At 46.4% G+C, this 19,445-nt stretch overlaps 1 protein-coding gene across 2 annotated transcripts; it reads right to left on the reverse strand.

Annotated features, from left to right (window-relative positions):
- Positions 1-8,155: 8,155 nt before the first annotated feature.
- On the reverse strand, positions 8,156-19,092 carry C2CD2L (C2CD2 like). 2 transcript variants are annotated; one of them, XM_037067510.1, is made up of 14 exons: positions 17,852-19,092; positions 15,762-15,857; positions 15,087-15,206; positions 14,805-14,915; positions 14,586-14,702; positions 14,389-14,500; positions 14,140-14,248; positions 13,180-13,244; positions 12,962-13,089; positions 12,697-12,871; positions 11,884-11,985; positions 11,608-11,744; positions 11,232-11,520; positions 8,156-10,040 (listed from the first exon to the last, which is right to left on the reverse strand). In XM_037067510.1, exons 1-14 carry the CDS (start codon positions 18,203-18,205, stop codon positions 9,829-9,831), a joined length of 2,127 nt encoding a protein of 708 aa, XP_036923405.1. In that variant the 5' UTR covers positions 18,206-19,092; the 3' UTR covers positions 8,156-9,828. The 2 variants fall into 2 exon arrangements, with proteins under 2 accessions (XP_036923405.1, XP_036923406.1); XM_037067511.1 differs by having other exon boundaries at positions 11,608-11,741; positions 17,852-19,091.
- Between the last annotated feature and the right edge of the window lie 353 nt (positions 19,093-19,445).

The following is a 19,445-nucleotide window of genomic DNA, read 5'->3' on the forward strand; positions in this document are numbered from 1 at the left end:
TAATAACATAAGCAATAAAATACATTTAAAAAATATCTTTTATTTATTTTTAGAGAGGGGAAAGGAGGGAGAAAGAGATGGGGAAAAACATCAATATGTGGTTGCCTCTTCTGCGCCCCCTACTAGGGATCTGACCTGCAACCCAGGCATGTACCCTGATGGGGAATTGAACCAGCGACTCTCTGGTTTGCAGGCCAGTGCTCAATCCACTGAGCCACACCAGCCAGGGCTCAATAAAATATAATTAAAAAAAAAAGAAATAATCCATAGGTTTGGACTCCCTTATAACATTCACATCCCCATGGATATTCTGTAACTACCTATTTGTACTTCTTAATCCCCTCACCTCTTCATCCATTACCCCACACCCCCTTCCAGCTGGCAAGTGACAATGGACAAATATTCCCATCAGAAATCTCCCAGAATATAGGACCGGCACTACAGATTCAATGGAAACTACATGCATCTTGGAGATATGGATCTACAGGAAAGACTGAGAAAATGAACCACACAATAAAGATGACTCTGATGAAAGTAGGCCAAGAAACACATTTGAAATGGGATTAGGCATTCCCTATTGCTTTGCTCCAGATTAGGGTAGCACTCAAAAGTGGGGTTAAGTCATTTTGAAATGTTTTATAAGAGACTCTACTAAGTTTCCGTTTTAGGTATACCCACTTTAGATTTAGAACATGAATCAAATATCAAACCATATGTATAACCTCTCAGGCAAATACTAACAATTTTGCACAATTTTGTTCTTTGCAGGGCCATCTACCTTTCTGATGAGCTCTTATACCCATTCCAACTATGAAATTGAGTCTTACTAGAGACCTGGAAGACTCAAGGTCCTGAACAGCAGTTAGCTAAGCAATGGGCAAGCTCCTATGATGTCCTTCTTACAACACACTCTTCCCTAAAGCTCCCAGGAATCAAGTCTTGGATCTACCATACACGGGGAAAGTGGGTGCCACCTGAGAAGAACTTGGATCTTACTGCTGCTGTTGATACTGCAAGGGAAAGTTGGACCTGCACTCCTGAAGGAGATTTAAAGTTCCTCTTTTGACAGCCATGAGTGGAAAACTTATTTGAACAAATAATAAAGGAAAACTTACCATCTGGCAAAGGAAATAGACTTCCAGGAAATCCAGGAAGCTCAGAGAGTTCCAAAGAAGTTGGACCCAAGAAGGAACACACCAAGGCACATCATAATTACATTGGCCAAGATTAAAATGAAGGAGAGAATTCCAGAAGCAGCAAGAGATAAGGGGACAGTCACCTACAAAGGAGTTCCCATCAGACTGTCAGCTGATTTCTCAAAAGAGACCTTACAGGCAAGAAGGGGCTGGAAAGAAGTATTCCAAGTCAGGAAAGGCAAGGACCCACAGCCAAGATTGTTCTATCCAGCAAAGGTTTCATTTTGAATGGAAGGGCAGATAAAGTGCTTCTCAGATAAGGTCAAATTCAAGGAGTTCATCATCATGAAGCCCTTATTATATGAAATGTTAAAGGGACTTATCTAAGAAAAAGAAGATGAAAAATATGAACAGTGAAAGGACAGCAAACTCACAGTTATTAACAACCACACCTAAAACAAAAGCAAACTAAGAGGACAGCTAGATGGGTAGTAGAACCATAGATATGGAGATCACATGGAGGGTTAGCAACAGGGGAGTGGGTGGAGGAGGAGGAGGAGAAGGGGGGAGAAGTTTCAGAGAATAAGTAGCATAGAAGGTAGGTAGAAAATAGAGGGGAGGGCAGGAATACTATGGGAAATACAGAATCTAAAGAACTTGTGACACATGGACATGAACAAAAGGGAATGGTGGGGGAGGGGTGTGCAGGGTGGAGGGAAGGGGGTTATGGGACAACTGTAATGGCATGATCAATAAAATATATTTTTAAAAAATAGCCCTGGCTGGTGTAGCTCAGTGGATTGAGTGCGGGCCTGCGAACCAGAGTATCGTGGTTCGATTCCCAGTCAGGGCACATGCCTAGGTTGCAGACCAGTTCCCAGCAGGGGGTACATGAGAGGCAACCCTACATTGATATTTCTCTCCTTCTCTCCTTCCCTTCCCCTCTAAAGATAAATAAATAAAATCTTAAAAAAAAATAAAGCTCCTCTTTTGGGAAGTGACTGTGCCTCCCAAAGCTAAGTGACAATGTTTCTTTTTATTTTCTTAAAGAGATTTTATTTATTGTTTCAGAGTGGAAGGGAGAAAGACAGACAGAAATATCAATGTGTTTCTGTCTTTCTCTTGCAAGCCCCCTACTTGGGACCTGACCTGCAACCCAGGCAGGTGCCCTGACAGGGAATTGAACCACTGACCCTTTGGTTCACAGGCCCATGCTCAACCCACTGAGCTATACCAGCCAGGCCTGTTTCTTTTTATTCTATTTGCATTTTCCAGACAGTGACTTCCTCAGCAAATTTATTCTGCTATTGAGTGTACCACCACTCAGGGTTAGACTATGGGGATCCTTTAGTCTCTCCTGTTTCTGATTTTACCACAATTCCCCCTGCACTACTAGACATATCCTTCACTAAACACTTATTTTTCTACACAATAGGTTTCACTTTGGAAGCCCATCTGCAGCACCATTTCTTGAATCATGAAGCAGTCTACCAGCTTTGCTTGTTCAGCAGTGCCACCCTTGAGACACCTCACATGCCACCTTCCAATGACAGCAATCCTTCTCTCTCACATAAAGGCTTCCCTTCATTCCTGACTCCTACTTCCTTTGTTAGACAGTAAGAATCTCTGAACCGAGAGATAGGCAAGACTATGTCCTTAGCAGGAAGTTACTACATAAAAAATGACACCTTTGCCCATTTACCCTTGTAAGATTACAAAGGTCCAGAAGTTTAAAGGGGGGGGGGACTATTAGTGTGAAACAGTCAGCTGGAGTACCAGGTAAGTCTCCACACATTGGCCAAGATTGTAGCAGAAGGAGGTTCTTACACTGAGCATGCCGAAAGCTAGAAATAGGACAGGACTCAAGCTTGTGTGAAAAGTTAAAAAGATAAATGGGCAGAGCCCAAGCACATTAGAAGCCAGAAAGATGGACAGGGACCAAGTATGTGGAAAGATAGAAAGATAAATGGATAGGGCTCCAAGCACAGGCACTGAAAAGTAGAAAGATAATTGAATTAGGAAAAAAGCCGTCCTCTCCCTATCCCTATGAGAAGTGCAGGCTTGAGCAGGAAGATCGAGATGGTCTTTGGAACAGGAGTCCACCATTCTCCCAGGTTGTGCAGCACCTGAATCTCTTTCCTTTTGCACCAGCACCTGCCTCACCAGTTTGGCTTTTGTGGCAACAGGCAGCTGAACCTCTGGGGTTTTTTTGTTGTTGTTATTGTTCAGTAACACTATCATGTATGGTATTTGCCTGTTTACTTGTTTGCAGTCTGCACCAGACTCAGTTCAGTGAGGGCAGGGATGATATGTATTCTTCACGTTTATAATTCCATCACTTAGCCTAGTAGCTGCAACTCAGTAGGGTTCAAGATATGTTCATTAAATTCTGTACCTTAATAAAGTTCACTGGAATTAACAGCTATTTTATTGTTATATTTTTCTAACCTAAAAATAAACTTATATAATTTATACAAGCAGAAAATACATTAAATGTTAAAAATAAAATATAGATGGCCTTGTCAGTGTGGCTCAGTTGGTTGGAATGTCGCCCCATGCACCAAATGGTTGGGGTTTAATTCCTGGTCAGGGTACACACCTAGGTTGTGGGTTCAACCCCTCAGTCAGGGTGTGTATGGCAGGTAATCAATTGAAGTTTCTTTCTCTCTCTCTATAAAATTAATCAACATAGTTTTAAATATTTTAAATAAATAAAATGAAATGATATAAAGTAAAATAAAGATGCCATTAAAAATAGCAAAGTCAACTTCTAGCCAAGATGGAGGCGTGGGTGGAAACACTGTGCCCCCTCCCACAACTAAATTTAAAGACAGCAAACTTTTAGAAACAAAAACCCAACCAAAACAGTGAAAATTGAACTGTACGGAAGTCTGACAACAACAAACCACTCAGCCAGACCGGTAAGAGGGGCGGAGGCAGCAGTGGAGTGGGGTTGAGCTGGAAAAAGCATTCGGTCCGACCCAGGAGCGGAGGCGGAGGCGGAGGGGGTTGGTGGATCCCAGTTGTGGGGTGGTGACAGGTAGACCCAGTGAGGGCGCAGGGCAGCTGGCTGACTTCGGTCACACATTCACGTGCAGATAAACCAAGCAAAGGAGGGAACAGTGAGACAGACCCTGTAGGCTAGGGCCCTAGCAACCGGAATTAGAGCCTGAAAGCACCAGCTGGAAAGACTTTCTCGGGATTGAGGGGCCGGGAGAGGCTCCCAGGCTCACAGAGAGTTCGTTGGTGAGACCCACAGGGTCCTGGAGGGTACAAAGGCCCACGCACCCAGGAACCAGCACCAGAGGGACCTAATTTCCTGTGGGAAGCTGCAGAGGGGACAGAAATCTTAGAGAGAGAGCAGAGTGGAGAGAAGCGCCATTTTTTTCCCCTCTGACCCCACCCCCACATATAGCATCACAACCCAGAGACTGGGTTGCCTGGCCTGGTGAACACCTAAGGCTCCACCCCTCATACATGACAGGTGCAAACAGACCAAACATTATGACTCAAGAACAGCTCAAAGCCCCACAGCCTATAATTCTAAGTGACCAAGAAATAGCCAGCCTTTCAGATGCACAGTTCAAAATACTGGTGATCAGGATGCTCACAGAATTGATTAATTTTAGCCACCTATTAGAGGAACATATGAAGGCTAAACTGATTGAAATGAAGGGAAATGCACAGGAAACCAACAGTGATGGAAAGGAAACTGGGACTCAGATCAAGGGAGTGGACCAGAAGGAAGGACAGAACAGAACAGAACAGAACAGAATGAAGAAACAAGAGTTCAAAACAATGAGGAGAGGATTAGGAACCTCCAGGACATCTTTAAATGTTCCAACATCCAAATTATAGGGGTACCAGAAGGGGAAGAGGAACAGCAACAAGTGGAAAACTTATTTGAACAAATAAAGGAGAACTTCCCCAGTCTGGCAAAGGAAATAGACTTCCAGGAAATCCAGGAAGCTCAGAGAGTCCCAAAGAAGTTGGACCCAAGAAGGAACACACCAAGGCACATCATAATTACATTAGCCAAGATTAAAATAAAGGAGAGAATTCTAGAAGCAGCAAGAGTAAAGGGACAGTCACCTACAAAGGTGTTCCCATCAGACTGTCAGCTGATTTCTCAAAAGAGACCTTACAGGCAAGAAGGGACTGGAAAGAAGTATTCCAAGTCAGGAAAGGCAAGGACCCACAGCCAAGATTGTTCTATCCAGCAAAGGTTTCATTTTGAATGGAAGGACAGATAAGTGCTTCTCAGATAAGGTCAAATTCAAGGAGTTCATCATCATGAAGCCCTTATTATATGAAATGTTAAAGGGATTTATCTAAGAAAAAGAAGATGAAAAACATGAACAGTGAAAGGACAGCAAACTCACAGTTATTAACAACCACACCTAAAACAAAAGCAAACTAAGAGGACAGCTAGATGGGTAGTGGAACCATAGATATGGAGATCACATGGAGGGTTAGCAACAGGGGAGTGGGTGGAGGTGGAGGAGGAGGAGGAGGAGGGGGGAGAAGGTACAGAGAACAAGTAGCATAGACGGTAGGTAGAAAATAGGGGGGAGGGCAGGAATACTATGGGAAATACAGAATCTAAAGAACTTGTGACACAGGGACATGAACGAAAGGTGAGGAATGGTGGGGGAAGGGTGTGCAGGGTGGAGGGGAGTGAAGGGGGGGAATGGGACAACTGTAATGGCATAATCAATAAAATATATTTTAAAAAATAGCAAAGTTAAAGACTAGGGTTGTAGATTTAATCCCTGGTCAGGGGACATACAAGAATCAACCAATGAATGAATGCATGAATAAGTGGAACAACAAATTGATGTTCCCCTTTCTCTCTCTCCATAAAAATAAAAATAAAAATATGACAAAGTCAAAAATACCCAAGTTATAGTTAAATCAGGAATTTGTACATGAAGTTTATTAACAAGTGAATTATAGCTTTGTCATTTTAAAATATAATACAATAGTAAAATATATTTCATCAACTTTATTCATTGAAAAGCATGGTTATATTAATACTTCATGAGATGCCAATCTTATTTTAATTCAGATTTATACCACTGAAGATGGCACTTAGATTTAACTTAGAAATTTTGTGAAGAAAAATTTCACTCACAGAGTTGTCTCAATTTTTACAGAGCAAAAAATTTCAAGAGTTCTGGGATCCACATGTTTCCTAAACTTGAGGCAGTGTTGTGCTATCTAGCATACTTGAGTTCATCTCAATCTTTTTTTTAAATAAGCCTCAATTTTGGCTGGGTAATTCATATGCATTCTGAGATTTGTTCTTTAAAAGCTGCCACAAAAACTTAAAGTATAATTCATACTCATTAAAAGCTGTGGATCCTCCCTGGCTGGTGTAGCTCAGTGGATTGAGTGTGGGCCTGCTAACCAAAGAATCTTGGTTTGACTCCCAGCCAGGGTACATGTCTGGGTTGTAGGCCAGTCTCCAGCAGGGGACGCATGAGAGGCAACCATACATTGATATTTCTCTCCCTCTCCCCTTCCCTTCCCCTCTAAAGATCAATAAATAAAATTTAACCCCTCCCACCAATTTATTTTTTAAAAAAGCTGTTCTGGATCTGTTCTCAAAGTGTAAAATGGATAAAGTTAATTAAATTGTTTTCTATATCTTTTGCATTCATTTTTAAAAGTCCTATTTTTGTGATTAGTCTCTTCTTCACTACAAAATATGGGTTCCATTGATTTCTGGGTAGCTCAGCACTAGAAGCCGAGTACAATTTCCAGTTACCACCCACTCAACCCACAGGTTCAGTGGGAATGAATACCTGCTCTCCTATCAACAACTTTCTTGTTAAATTTAAAGTTCAGTGTGTTTGGCTGTCTTGTCATATGGGTAAACAAACTGTTCCTCCGTGAACCACTGGGAGTTGCAGTCCTTACATCAGGGGAAATAGCTTGATAAATCTGAGTTTTCATGACTTAGAGTTGAGTATATAACTATATTCAAATTAACAAAATATTCACACACTGCCACACTTTCTAAATATCCCATATTCTGTGACCAGTATGAACAGCATTATGGGGAATATTAATAGTTATATGCTGCCTCCCAAAAGCATGTGCCCTGAACCCCCTGTGATGTAGATAAGGTTGAGAGTGACCTGAATGATTATCTAGGCCACCCTTCATTTTAGAGCCAAGGAAGCTGAGGACCAGAAAGAAGTGGTCTGCGTAAGGTCACGTGGTGTGTCTGTAGCACACTCAGGTTTTCTGTCCCTGGTCTAGTGCTCTGATACCCTGCAGCAGCTTGCCTGTTTTGAGTGCTGTGTAAGCTCTCACAGAACAGCAACCAGGGACATAGAATTTGCTAGTATCCATACCTCCCTGAAACTGGTCCACATTTAGAAAGAATTTTTACTATGACAAAACTCTTATAAGACTTCCCCCTCCTGATCACAAACTGATGCTACCACTATGGAAAACAGTATTGAGACTCCTTAAAAAATTAAACATAAAACTACCTTATGACTCAGCAATTCCACTTCTGGATATTTATCTGAAGAAATCCAAAACACTAATTCAAAAAGGTATATGCATCCTATGCTCATTGCAGCATTATTTACAACAGCCAAGATACGGAAACAACGTAAATGTCCATTGATAGGTGATTGGATAAAGAAGATGTGGTACGTACATATAATGGAGTGCTACTTGGCCATAGAATAGTATGAAATCCTACCATTTGCAACAGCATTGATAGACCTATAGGGAATTGTGCTAAGTGAAATATGCCAGACAGAGAAAGACAAATACCATATGATTTCACTTAATATATTTTTCAGACTATAAGATGCACCCCCCCAAATTTGGGGGGAAAGGAGGTGTGTCTTATAGTCTGAATGTAGCATTACATTTACATTGGTGAAACATTATGTTATTTATATAATTAAATATTTTACCACATTTTTTGCTTCAGAAAATTTTTTCCTATTTTCCTCCTCTAAAACCTAAGTGCGTCTTATGGTTCTGAAATCTAAAGAACAAAAAATGTGCACAAACAAAACAGAAACCAATTCATAGATACAGAGAACAAACGGATGGTTGCCAGATTTGGGGTTTGTGCAGGTAAGATGAAAAAGGTGAAGGAATTAAGGGGTACTGATTGGTAGTTTCAAAATAGTCATTGGGGTATAAAGCACAGCATAGAGAATATAGTCAATAATGTTGAAGTGTATGGTTCCAGGTGGGTCCTAGACTTACCTGGGGGACCGCTTCATAAATTATATAAATGTCTAACCACTATGCTGGATACCAGAAACTAAAATAATATTAAGTGTCAACTGTAATTGAAAAATTTTAAAAAGACTTCCCCCTTCCAATCTGTCTCTTCTGAGGTAACAGTTAGTTCCTTCTCATCTACAACCAAATAATAGCTACTATTACCCATTTTATAGATGAGAAATCAGGCACTCTAAGGTTACACAATTTGCCCAAAGTCACAAAGGTAATTAGTGGAAATGGAGTCAAACCCAGGCAGCTGAGATCCAGAATCCATGCTCTGGACTCTTACCCTGGAAGGAACAGCTTGTTTAAGAAAGGGAAATGAAGATGAAAATGCCTGTACTAGCCAATTTACTTTTTTCTGATTGACTTTTTGCTACAACTTCATCCTTCAAAGACTCTTGTTCTCCCATCCTCTTTCCACATGTTGCTTCTTCCCTGTAGGAATTTCTTAGCAGACCCAATATTTGTGTCACCTTCCCCACATCACTATCTGGGCCCTGTGTCTGATCCTCCCATTCCATCAATACCACAACCTCACTGTCCCATTGCCTTTCAAAGGATAACCAATTGTCCAGCTTATAAACTCCAATTTGACTTTAATAAATTAAATACCAAGCCATCAGACAGCAACAGACATCATTATCTCCCAACACACCAAACCTGCTCATGCTCCATCATCACACAGTCTTTACATAAAGTCCCCAAAGCCATCTGCCCAGGGAAGGATTCCCATCAGGCCCCTGGATCCCTCCTTCCAAAAGAGCCACTACTCATGGAGAAAGCATCAAGTACAAAAATGATAACAAAGGGGAAAGAAGGGATGAGGAACAGAAGTGGAGGCAGAGAGGTGGGGAGTACCTGCCCCCCATCTTGGGCACTGGCCCAACTTGATATGAGCTGCCAGCATCCTCAGAGGGAGACACTAGTGCTGGTCAGAGTAGGGACCTAAGGAAGGTGTGGAAACCCCATCCCAAAGGGAATTACCTATCCTCTTGAGACAGGAAAGAAGGGTCACCTGGGAGAGATGCCCTCTATCACGCCCTCTTCACAGAGGGCCCTGAACCACACATATAAATAGAAAAGATAATAAATAAGGGAGGAAGGATCAGCTGAGGGCTTAATCACCCTGGGACTCTCTAAAGGACCAGTGTCAACAGCAGGCAAACAGTTCCGAGGAATGCCTACACATGCCAGGACAGAGCCCTCCTCTGACTCCTAGCCACATGCTCCATGTCCTCAGCAACAGGTACTAATCTCCCACATGCTTCCCCCTGCAAGTACCCTTCCAACTGGCCCCACAGCCCAGAATAGACAGGGCTTCCTTGGCCTAGGATGTTGGGAATGCAGGAAGGGGAATGGAATGGGATGTGGGGAATGGGTTCAGAGGATTCCTGCCCTCTCCTAGCTGAGAAGATGAGAAGTGCCCTCATAGCTGGGGACTGGGGTTGCCATTGGTCTTGGGTTTGGATTTGAAGGAAAAGCGCTTAATAAGGCGGCGAGAAAAGCTGCCAGCCTTCTTTCGGACACTGGGTGTGGTCGATGTGTTGGAGAGGTCATCATGTGATTGGCTCAGACCAGCTTCCTTCTGTCGATGTCTCCGTCGGAAGATGAGCTTGGTGCCACTGCGCAGGAAACTCACTGTGGGGGGAGAGGGGTGGTTGAGGCACACAGAGAGGGGCACGAAGGGGCTGGGGTGATGTAGGGAGCACAGAAAAGACCAAGCATGGAGGGGTCAATGATGCAGAACAGCTTCCTTAAGAAAGAAAGTAGAGTCAAAACCTGTCCTTTATCCTTCCTGAGGAAAAAATGGTGATGCTCATAGGATACTGTGTGCACTCCTGGCCACTGGCTCTGAGGAGAAATATCATGGGGCCAGCTGCTCTGTGAAGACAGACGGAAAACTGGTCCTCTTTAAAATGGAAAGACAAAGGCTGAGCAGGGGGTGTTTTTAAAAAAAATCATCCTCAGAAGCAGGCATGAAGAAACAAGTTTGGTTGAAACTGACTTACTGACAAAATTCCAGGATGTTAGCAGGAAGGGGTGTATCTGGGAAACTTCAAAGAGGTAAATTCAGAATAATATAATGAGGAAGGTGCTTACACAGCAGGCTTTGAACTTAAAAATCTCATAATCTCAGGAAGTGATGCAGGCTTAAATCATAAATAGTTAAATACATTCATGGTTGATAGACTTATTGACAGAGGGATGAAAATGTTTGGGGGCAAGCACTTCATCTTTAGAAGTTAGAAGAAGTACCACAGCTATCCATAAACTGTATCACCGCTAGAGGGACACTCCTAGGGTTAGCCCAGGGTAGGATTTCTATACGCACAGGGGAAAGAGTACATAATGAAAGGGAGGAGAGAAAAGAACAAGGGAAGAGAGAGATATACACTTCAATGCAGGGGTCGGGAAATAGTGGTAAATGATGCCACAGGACCCAAAGTATCAAGTTCCCTCTCTCTAATTTAGCTTGGCTAAAACAGGCTAGGATCTCTGCAAGACCTAAGGAAAGGAAGAACAAGGCAAATTGGGGCTTGAGGCTTTCATGTTCCTAAGGGTCCAGCAAGACCCAGGTCATGATACTGGGTATAAAAGAAGGTGGGGGAAAGCCCTGGCCAGGTAGCTCAGTTGGTTAGAGCATTGTCCTGATATGCGAAGACTGCAGGTTCAATCCCCAGTCAGGGCACAAACAAGAATCAACCAATGAATGCATAAATAAGTGAAACAACAAAATCCATGTTTCTCTCTCCCTCCCTCCCACTCCCACTCTCTTTCTAAAATCAATAAAAATAAAAAAAGAATGGGGGCCTGCCAATATCTTCCCACCTTTGTGATCCTTGAGGCTGCGGGTCTCTAGGGCACCAGTAGATCCTGTTTCTGACTCAACATCATCCACAGAAGGCCTCTCAGAAATATCCGAACGTGTTGTCTCATCTGCTTCCTGGACACTTGTGGGACTGGAGAGAACATCTAGGGGTCCTGGAAACATGGCTGGTGGGTCATCTGAGAGAGGCGAAGAGGGACCTCTGCTGTTCCCTGCATAATCCTGCATTGAGGCTTCCAGAGATGCCGCATAGCCCAGGGACAGTGCCAACTCATCCTGAGCAATGGGCACCTGGCAAGAGGGACAAGTTTCAATAGATCATGGTGACCCATTAGGTCTTTCTCCCTATCCCAGCTCCTCTCCCCAGAAGTCTGTTACCTTGGAAACACCAGAGATAATGAGAGTGCTACGCTTAGTAGGTGTCTTCTTGGCTGCTCGCCCACTGGGTTCAGTCAGCTGGCGAATCGCTGTCTCTGCTACAGGATCCAAGCCGTTGGAAAGATGGCTCTCCACTGCTTGGGATACAGAGGGTGGACAACCTGACTCTTCCCTAGCTCCTTCTTGGACTTGAACTCCTGTGGCCCACCCAAAGTTGTCTTTGACTCTGGGGCCCCAGTACCAACCAACATTTACAATTCCCAGTTCCCCACTCACGGCTGCTGCTGTGGGAGGTACTGCTGGGGCCACTGCTCTCACTCAGCACAGTTGTTGTCTTCTCAGTCACCTCCACCTTGGACGGGGAGCGGGAGGGGGAGTCTGGTGGGTGGGGGAAGGTCAGTGAGCTGGGAGGTGCTTAGAGTGGCTCCCACCCGGTCTTTTTTGAGATGTAGACTTTGGTGACTCAGAGGGCAAGGGTGACTAAGAGCTGATCAATCACAGGAGTGATTAAGACAATGCCATCGAGACAAAAAGACACCATAAAAAACAATGGGAGTGTGTGAAAGTGCTGTGGAGCCCACTGAGGGTTTTGGGGAGATGCCGTAAAAATACTGAGAGGTGCAGAGATGGCAGGAATAATTCCATGGGACCCCTAGAGATAGGAGAAATGTCATGGAGGGACTCTTGGAGTAGGAGAAATACCACAGAGGCCACTGGTGTGTTGCAAGATCCCACAGGATACTGGAAGGTTGAGGGTAGAGTGAGGACTGATTACTCAGTGAGGCAGTTAAGGCTGGATAAAGAGAGGGGCACAGATCTGTAAAAAGACAGAAGGAACCCAAGGAGGTGGAAGTGAGAGAGTCACATGTGAGGGGTTGGTGGATCCAAGATTGAAGTGAGAGGGGAGAAAGTTGGGCAAATGGAGGGATGTAAGAGAAAGTCTGACAGAGACAAAGATAATGAGGAAGTTCTGGCAGAAAACTAGGGGTAGGTGGAATTAGGGCATTCCTTTGCCCATTCCCTGTCCTGCCATGATCTGCAGTTTGGGGCTCCTAGCTGGGGCTGGGCTCTCAGGCTCCTCCTTGTTACCTAGTTTGCCATCTACACGAGGCCGGGACTGAACAGTGGTGACTGTGGTGACAATGGTGCCATCAGGCATAATGGTCCGGTCCAGCTCGATCTTCTTGGTAGGTGTGATGCTGGGGCGTGGAGTGGAGCCGGTGGGAGTGCCCAGGTTCTGGGGTGAGCCCTCCTCATATTGAAGCTGTCGAGGGGTGGAAAAGCAAAGAGATCAGACCTCAAAGACTGCCCTCCCCCTTTTCCTCCCACCTTCCCCCAGGAATCAGGTTCTTACCTCCACTGCCACGGTGGCTGCTGGTCCCAGGGCTTTCCCTGGCCCAGGGGTGAGTGGGCAAACCTGTCTTCGGGACAGTGGTCTGGAAGGGGAGCCCATAGGCAGTGTGGCCTGGCCTAGAAGTTCAGCTAGGGAAAGGGGCAGCACTGTGAGCTTGGCCCATGACCAGACTCCACCCAGCACCCACCCACAGGTGCTCCATCCTGCCTCATACTCACTGCCTCCACAACTGCTACTCCTCAGCACTTTGAGGGCTAGTTCTCGGCTCTGGGGGCCCAGATCCCTGTGGCCAAAAGAAGTGAGGGCAGGGAGGGAGAAGGTTATCAAAGGGAATCCACCCTGGAGCTGATCCCAGGACAGAGGCAGAGAAAGATATACATAAATAAGATGGTATAAATGCTCCAAACAGATTAATCCCTGCCTTTCAAATACTTTCTCTTCCAAGAGAATGGGACAGGGCTTGAGTGGAGGGGGCGTACTTCCCAACTTCGAATTCAAATCCTCCCTGGTCCTACCCCACCCTGCCTTCCAAGTCTCTCTCCGTATATCAAACCACCATCTTTCCTTTGCTCAAACTCTTCCCTCTGCCAGGAATACTTAACAGTCTGTTGAAATCCTACTCTTATTCTAAGGTAGGTTTTGTGGGTTTTTAAAGTTGATTTCAAAGAAAGAGAGAGGAAAGGGGGAAGGGAGAGAGAGGTATCAATTTGTTGTTCTACTCATGTATGGTTGATTCTTGTATGTGCCCTGACCAGGGATCGAACCAACAACCCTGGTGTATCAGGACATTGTTCTAAACCAACTAAGCTATCTGGCCAGGGTTAAGGTATGGTTGAAATATCATTTCCTCCATGAAGCCTACTCTGATCCTTATTCCCCTACAGGAATTAATCTCCCCCAAGTAGGTGCTCCCACTTTTTGTAAACCTCTACTGGAGTACTTATGCCATCTTTTCTACATATATCTGTCTCTGTCTCAAGACTGAAATCAAATCAAGGTGGGGAATGTATCTTGGTCATGTCTGTATACCCAGGACCTAGGTTGGAGTCTGACATACAAAAAATGTACACCAAGGTTTAGTGAAAACAGCTGGTTTGTGCCAGGGCCATGCTGGAATAGGGTGATTCTCAGTCTGCCCATGGGAGAGCCAGGGTGGGGGTGAGGGAGTCACTCCTTACAGCGCCAGGTCCTCAGTCCATTCCACCTCAGGACCAGCCCTTGTGGGCTTGGTCCACTTCTGCTGCATGGGGTTGTCGAGCTCAGCTACACAGCACAACTCCCCAGTGCCTATGAGGAAGGAAATTAGTAGATATTCAGATCAAAGATGAGAAGCCATTGAGGAAAAGAGAGGCTACACCCTTGGCAGAAGGGCAGGGAGCACCTGCAGCCATAGCCTTGGCAGTCCCCCAGCCACTTCTAGCTCTCACCTTCTAGCTTGCTTCCCAGATGTGATGCTCGAAGCTGCCGTAGAAATAACTGGGTAGGTCTGGGGGTGGCTGGCTGGGTCTGGTACACCATGGGTGACTTCTTACTGTGTAACTAAGAAGAAGATAAAACAAGAATTCCAACACAGAATCCTGGAGACAGTATGCCTGCAAATTATTTGCTTTGAGGGCCTACTCACCAGACCTCCAGGGGCAGAGCAAGCCCTGAGGTTGACTATCATGGCTGGCTGGGTGCTAACTATGGCATCCTCAACCAGTTCCTCAATAGTGGAGAGTTCTACTTGTTCTTCACCTCTCTGCAGTGAGGAGAAAAGGAGAACAAATAGGTAAGACCCCCTAGCTCTCCTGCCCCCTCCCTGTTCTGCCTCTCCTGGCACCCACCAGCCCTGCTCCCTTACCTCTGTGGCCTGGAGCTTGGGAAGCACTTTCACACTGAGATCTGGGCGGTCACTGAAGGCCCAGGATACAAGTAGCCCCTCACTAGGGATTTCCTCCAGAGTGACTTCCAACTAGGGACAGCAACAAAGGAGTTAAGTTGACTTGCTTCAGTCCTCTGACTATTCCCACTCCCCAGGACCCTCCCTTCCCAAATTATACCTCAGAAAGGAACCAAACTGAAAAGGCTGAGGCAACTAAACCACCCCCTGCTCAACTCTGTTTCCCACGCTCTCCCCCCCAACCTGTGTTGGTAGCAGTGTCAAAATGATGTGGTAGGTCTCCATGGAGACAGCAGCTGGTGACTGTTGGGTCACAGAAACTGGGAACATCACCTCCTCAGCAGAGAGCTGGCAATGAAGCACCTGAGACAGGCAAGGCATGGAGGCAAAGAGGGTTAGGCATGGAAGAGGGGCACTCAATCCTGCCCTGCAATGGGTCAGCAGACCCCCTCTTCACTTTAGTTGTCCTTTTTCCTTTTATATTTTATTAAAATTTTTTCATTGATTTTAGAGAGAGAGAAACAGTGACTTGTCGTTCTACTTATTTATGAATTCAATGGTTGATTCTAGAAGGGCCTTGACCAGGAATTGAGGCCACACCTTGGCATATCAGGATGATGCTGTAACCAACTCAGCTACCCAGCAAGGGCTCAGTTGTCCTTGAGACTTCACTCCCTGGAGCTACAAGTCCATAAACAAATCATATAAATGTATGATGCCAAAGCAGAAAAATACATATATAAACACATATACTACATTTTGCATGTAACTTTGGTGGGATCTCAGACCTCCTGAAGCCAATCCTTAGATCCCTACATTATTCATCAACTTCAGTTTAAGAACCCTTTGACTAAAGGGAACTCTTGGAATCAGCCCCCTATGAGACCCTGAAGAAGACATTGCCCATCAGACCCTTACCATGGTGTGCTCTGATTGGTCTACGCAGGTCACATGACTAATGTTGGCTCTGGATGGGAGTTGGGGCACCTCCTCAAAGGCGATTTGGATGGAGCTCTGAGGGAGTAATGTGGACAGAGGATCAGGTCTCTGGAGTTACCTCTTACAGGGCTGGCCTGCTCAGTTGCTGCCTGGGCCCTGGCACTGCTGAGGCCTCAGCTGCAGGCTGGCTTCTGACCCCTCCTTGGCTCAAGGCTTTAAAATAGGAAGTATTCTCCTCAAACCCCACCTTTTAAGGGGCCTGCAACTGCTAGGGATAACCAGAAAGCTAGACTATTCAAAGACTAGATCACCTTGAGCAGAGGGCTCTATTTTCCTCCTGGAATACCAGGAACCTCCCTCTTCTTCCCCCAACTTCTTTTTCATCCTCTGCCCTACACCCAAAGAAAGGGATACATAGAAAAAATAATAAAGGTGTTGGTTGCCACCTATATATAACAGCTGGGCAGAGAGAGACTAAGCTGAGCTAAGGGTAAAAGCAGTAAGGCTACTTACTCAAGACAAGCTGAAGAAACAAGGCTAAGCCTTCTTCCAGATGAATAGGATATGAATGCACAAGACTATGATTCTATCTGTTTCTTGGAGATGAAAACAATTCAGCATGGCATTGGGGAATTTTACCAAAGGGACTGGGAAGAAAAGCAAGCTCAAAGGGCTCAATAGTCCAGGGACTTGGCTAAATTCCTCAAGACAGCAGGGTGGGATTATGAGCAAAAATCTGTTTAGCTTAGGTCTTGAAAGAGCTTCCAAATTCTTCCACAGCAGTGCATGCTAACCTATTGTGGCCCTATCTGGAGAGCAGGATGGAAAGAACTAAGCAGGGGGCATAGACTGAGCTGACAGCTCTTCCTTGGGTCTTGGGATGGGAGGAAATAAATCCATAAGGCTTATTTGCCTGGCAAACCAAGGGAAGCCAATTTCACTGCTCCTGCAGTTGTCTCATTTGAAAGACAGGACCAGGGAGATGGGGAGATGAATGCTTGGAACCTTAATCTCCCCAACCCCCTCCAAGGGAGGCCAATGTCCAACTGAGTCAGCTGCTCTAGGGAGTCACTACTGTGACCCAGGAACAATGTACAGGAAAAGCCTGGTGGAGGTATGAGTTCAAGATGTAGACTGAAAGATGCCATCTGGGTTTTTGCTGGCCAGCCGGGCAGGAGAGAGAGCAACTTCTTGTGTGGTCACTTCTGTTTCCAGGTATCTGGGGAGCTAGTAAAGCCCTCACATTAGCTGTGGCTGGAAATGGAGAACCCTCTGAGCAAGGGGCCTGATGGATTTGATGGCTAAGGGAGATTACTAGGCCAGGATGGGTGGGGGCCCCCATGAGAGGAAGACCTCTATCTCCCAGCCCACCTCTCAGTCTTATGACCACATTTCCTGCTCCACCTCCTGGGAGTCCAAATGCCCAGGGTGCAATGGGAGGAAGTAAGTTAGGCTAATTTGTGACTGATTCTCGAAGGGCAACTCTAGTCTCATCTACTGGGAAGAACACAGATTGTCAACTTGCTCTCCACCTAAACACCTTTCCCTCAAGACATGAGCGTGAAAAAAGATGTGTTGGATTGTAGCAATGAATTACTGAAGGGTGAAGGTAGGAGGTAGTTAAGGCTCCTGAGGAATCTACCTGATCACACAAGGAATTTGGGACACAAAATGTTAACTGGGTGTGGTAGCAGGAGAAGCAGGCAAATTCCTTAGGAAGGTGCACCTGTCTCCCTTCTACCCTTGCCCTCCACCAACCTAATCTGCAAGGCTAGGCGGAAGTGCCCTCAAGCACAGGGATTAGCGTTGCTATGTGAACAGCAGTTTGTGCAGGGGTTTGTAACAGGAGTACCTTGACCATAAGAATAGAGAATTTGGGACATGGCTGGATTTCTACCACCTCCAGCCTCACCTGCATCCTTCTCTCTAATCTCAGAAAGGAATAGTAGCCATGAGATTCCCCAGCTGATCCCCACCACCATCTGGACCTCCTGGTATGAGCGAGCAGTCCCTCCCCTGGAAGGAAAGGCTGAGTGAGGGGACCATCTAGGTGTTCCTGTCCAACTCACCCCGTCCCTGCAGGCCTGCTCGTTGAGCGCTCGCACCCAAGCCTGCTGCCAGTTCTCCCGGAAAGACTTGAAGGCGAAAAGTGACGCCAGGAGGCCCCGGACGCCTGGTTCCTCTGGGACGTCGGCCCGAAGGGCCCGCAGCCTTAGCAGCGAGTGCCACACGCCCAGCTTCCGTAGGGAGCCCACGGGTTGGGCAGCTAAAGCGAGTACCGGGCTCCGGGCCCCGGGGACTCGCACCAGACACAAGCCCCGGGTATACTGCAGCAGCCAGCCTAATACCGTGAGCAGCGAGGCAGCAAAAAGGATCAGCAAAGCCGCCCAGCCCAAATCCCGTTGGCCCCAGCCCGGATCCATGCTCCGTGAGGGCTCGGGTCCCAGTCCCAGTCCTAGTTCGGGCTCAGCCGCTGCCCCGGGGGAGCATGGCCCAAGCGGACCGTGGGGCTGGGGAGGGCTCCCCCGGGGCTGGGCGAGCGGGCTCGGGAGCTGTCCGGGACTAAAGTACCCGGGACTGGTGGTTGCCACAGATCAGTAAGAGGTGGTCCTGGGGGTCGCGACGCCGGCGTCCTTCTTTCCGTGGTCAGGTCGCTCCTCTGTCCAACAATTCGACTCGGGTTAGTCACTGGCCGGAGCCAGACTCCTTCAACCCACGGCGCGGATGCAGCTGGACCACGGCAGGGAGTCGTCTGCAGAAACCAGGGGGCTGCAGGTCGGCACCCGCTCCGGTAGGGCTGCGTGCGCAGAGCTGACACTGACAACACGGCCGGCGCCCCGCCCCCACCCGCCCTTAAAGGGGCCGCACCCGCGCGGGGTGGGGCTTGGAGAGGCCCCAGCTAAAGCTCTGGACCCCGGGGAGAGGACGAGGCGGGAGCGAAGGTAGTTCCCGCGTTGAAAATAGGCGGGATCCTTGACCACCCTGCCCCATGCTGGAACAGGGGTACTCCCCGTTCCCTGGGTTCACCCCAAGAGTAAACTTTCACTTACCTGAGATGCCGCCTCGGCTTTCCTCTATGCTTCTTAGATTTCTATAGTTTGAAAGCCTGTGGGTTAAGAAGGTGACTCCTGTAGACTGCATTGCTCCTTCTCCCAACACCCCCCAGGCTCAGCAGCTACTTGGTTACGATTTCCTGGCCCAAGTTAGGCCCTGGTTATGTAGGTGCAGACCACCCTCCTGGATAGAAGTGTCTGGAAGAGGTCCAGCTGATACCGACCAGAAGACAGAACCTGAACCTCCTAGAGGTTGAGAATAGAACATGGAATATTATTCCCCTGCTACCACCTCTATCCCTCTTCCCCTTGGAGCTAGGCCACAGGAACACTCTATTAACACTAGGAACACTCTATTGCTTGGGTTTTGTTGTTGTTTGAAGTATGAGGAAATTTTGTAAAACTGATTTGAGAGAGAGAGAAAAGAAGAGAGAGAGAGGCAAACATTGGTTTTGCTGTTCCACTTATTTATGCATTCATCGGTTGCTTCTTGTATGTGCCCTGACTAGGGATCAAACCCACAGTCTTGGCATATCTGGACAATGCTCTAACCGAGTTACCTAGCCAGGGTGGGGTTGCTTGTTTTAAAAAATATATATATATTTCTGCC

This window comes from Sturnira hondurensis, unplaced genomic scaffold (assembly GCF_014824575.4).
Source record: "Sturnira hondurensis isolate 20B ecotype Veracruz unplaced genomic scaffold, ASM1482457v3 Scaffold0017284, whole genome shotgun sequence".
In the NCBI taxonomy this organism is placed as follows: Eukaryota; Metazoa; Chordata; class Mammalia; order Chiroptera; family Phyllostomidae; genus Sturnira; species Sturnira hondurensis.

Coding starts and splice junctions, on each gene's coding strand:
- C2CD2L (XM_037067510.1), bottom strand. CDS start 18,205: ATGGATCCGGGCTGGGGCCAACGGGATTTGGGCTGGGCGGCTTTGCTG. Junction 14,249..14,388: donor TCTGGGAAGCAAGCTAGAAG/GTGAGAGCTAGA, acceptor CCTTCCTCATAG/GCACTGGGGAGTTGTGCTGT. Junction 12,872..12,961: donor CAGCCACCGTGGCAGTGGAG/GTAAGAACCTGA, acceptor ACCCCTCGACAG/CTTCAATATGAGGAGGGCTC.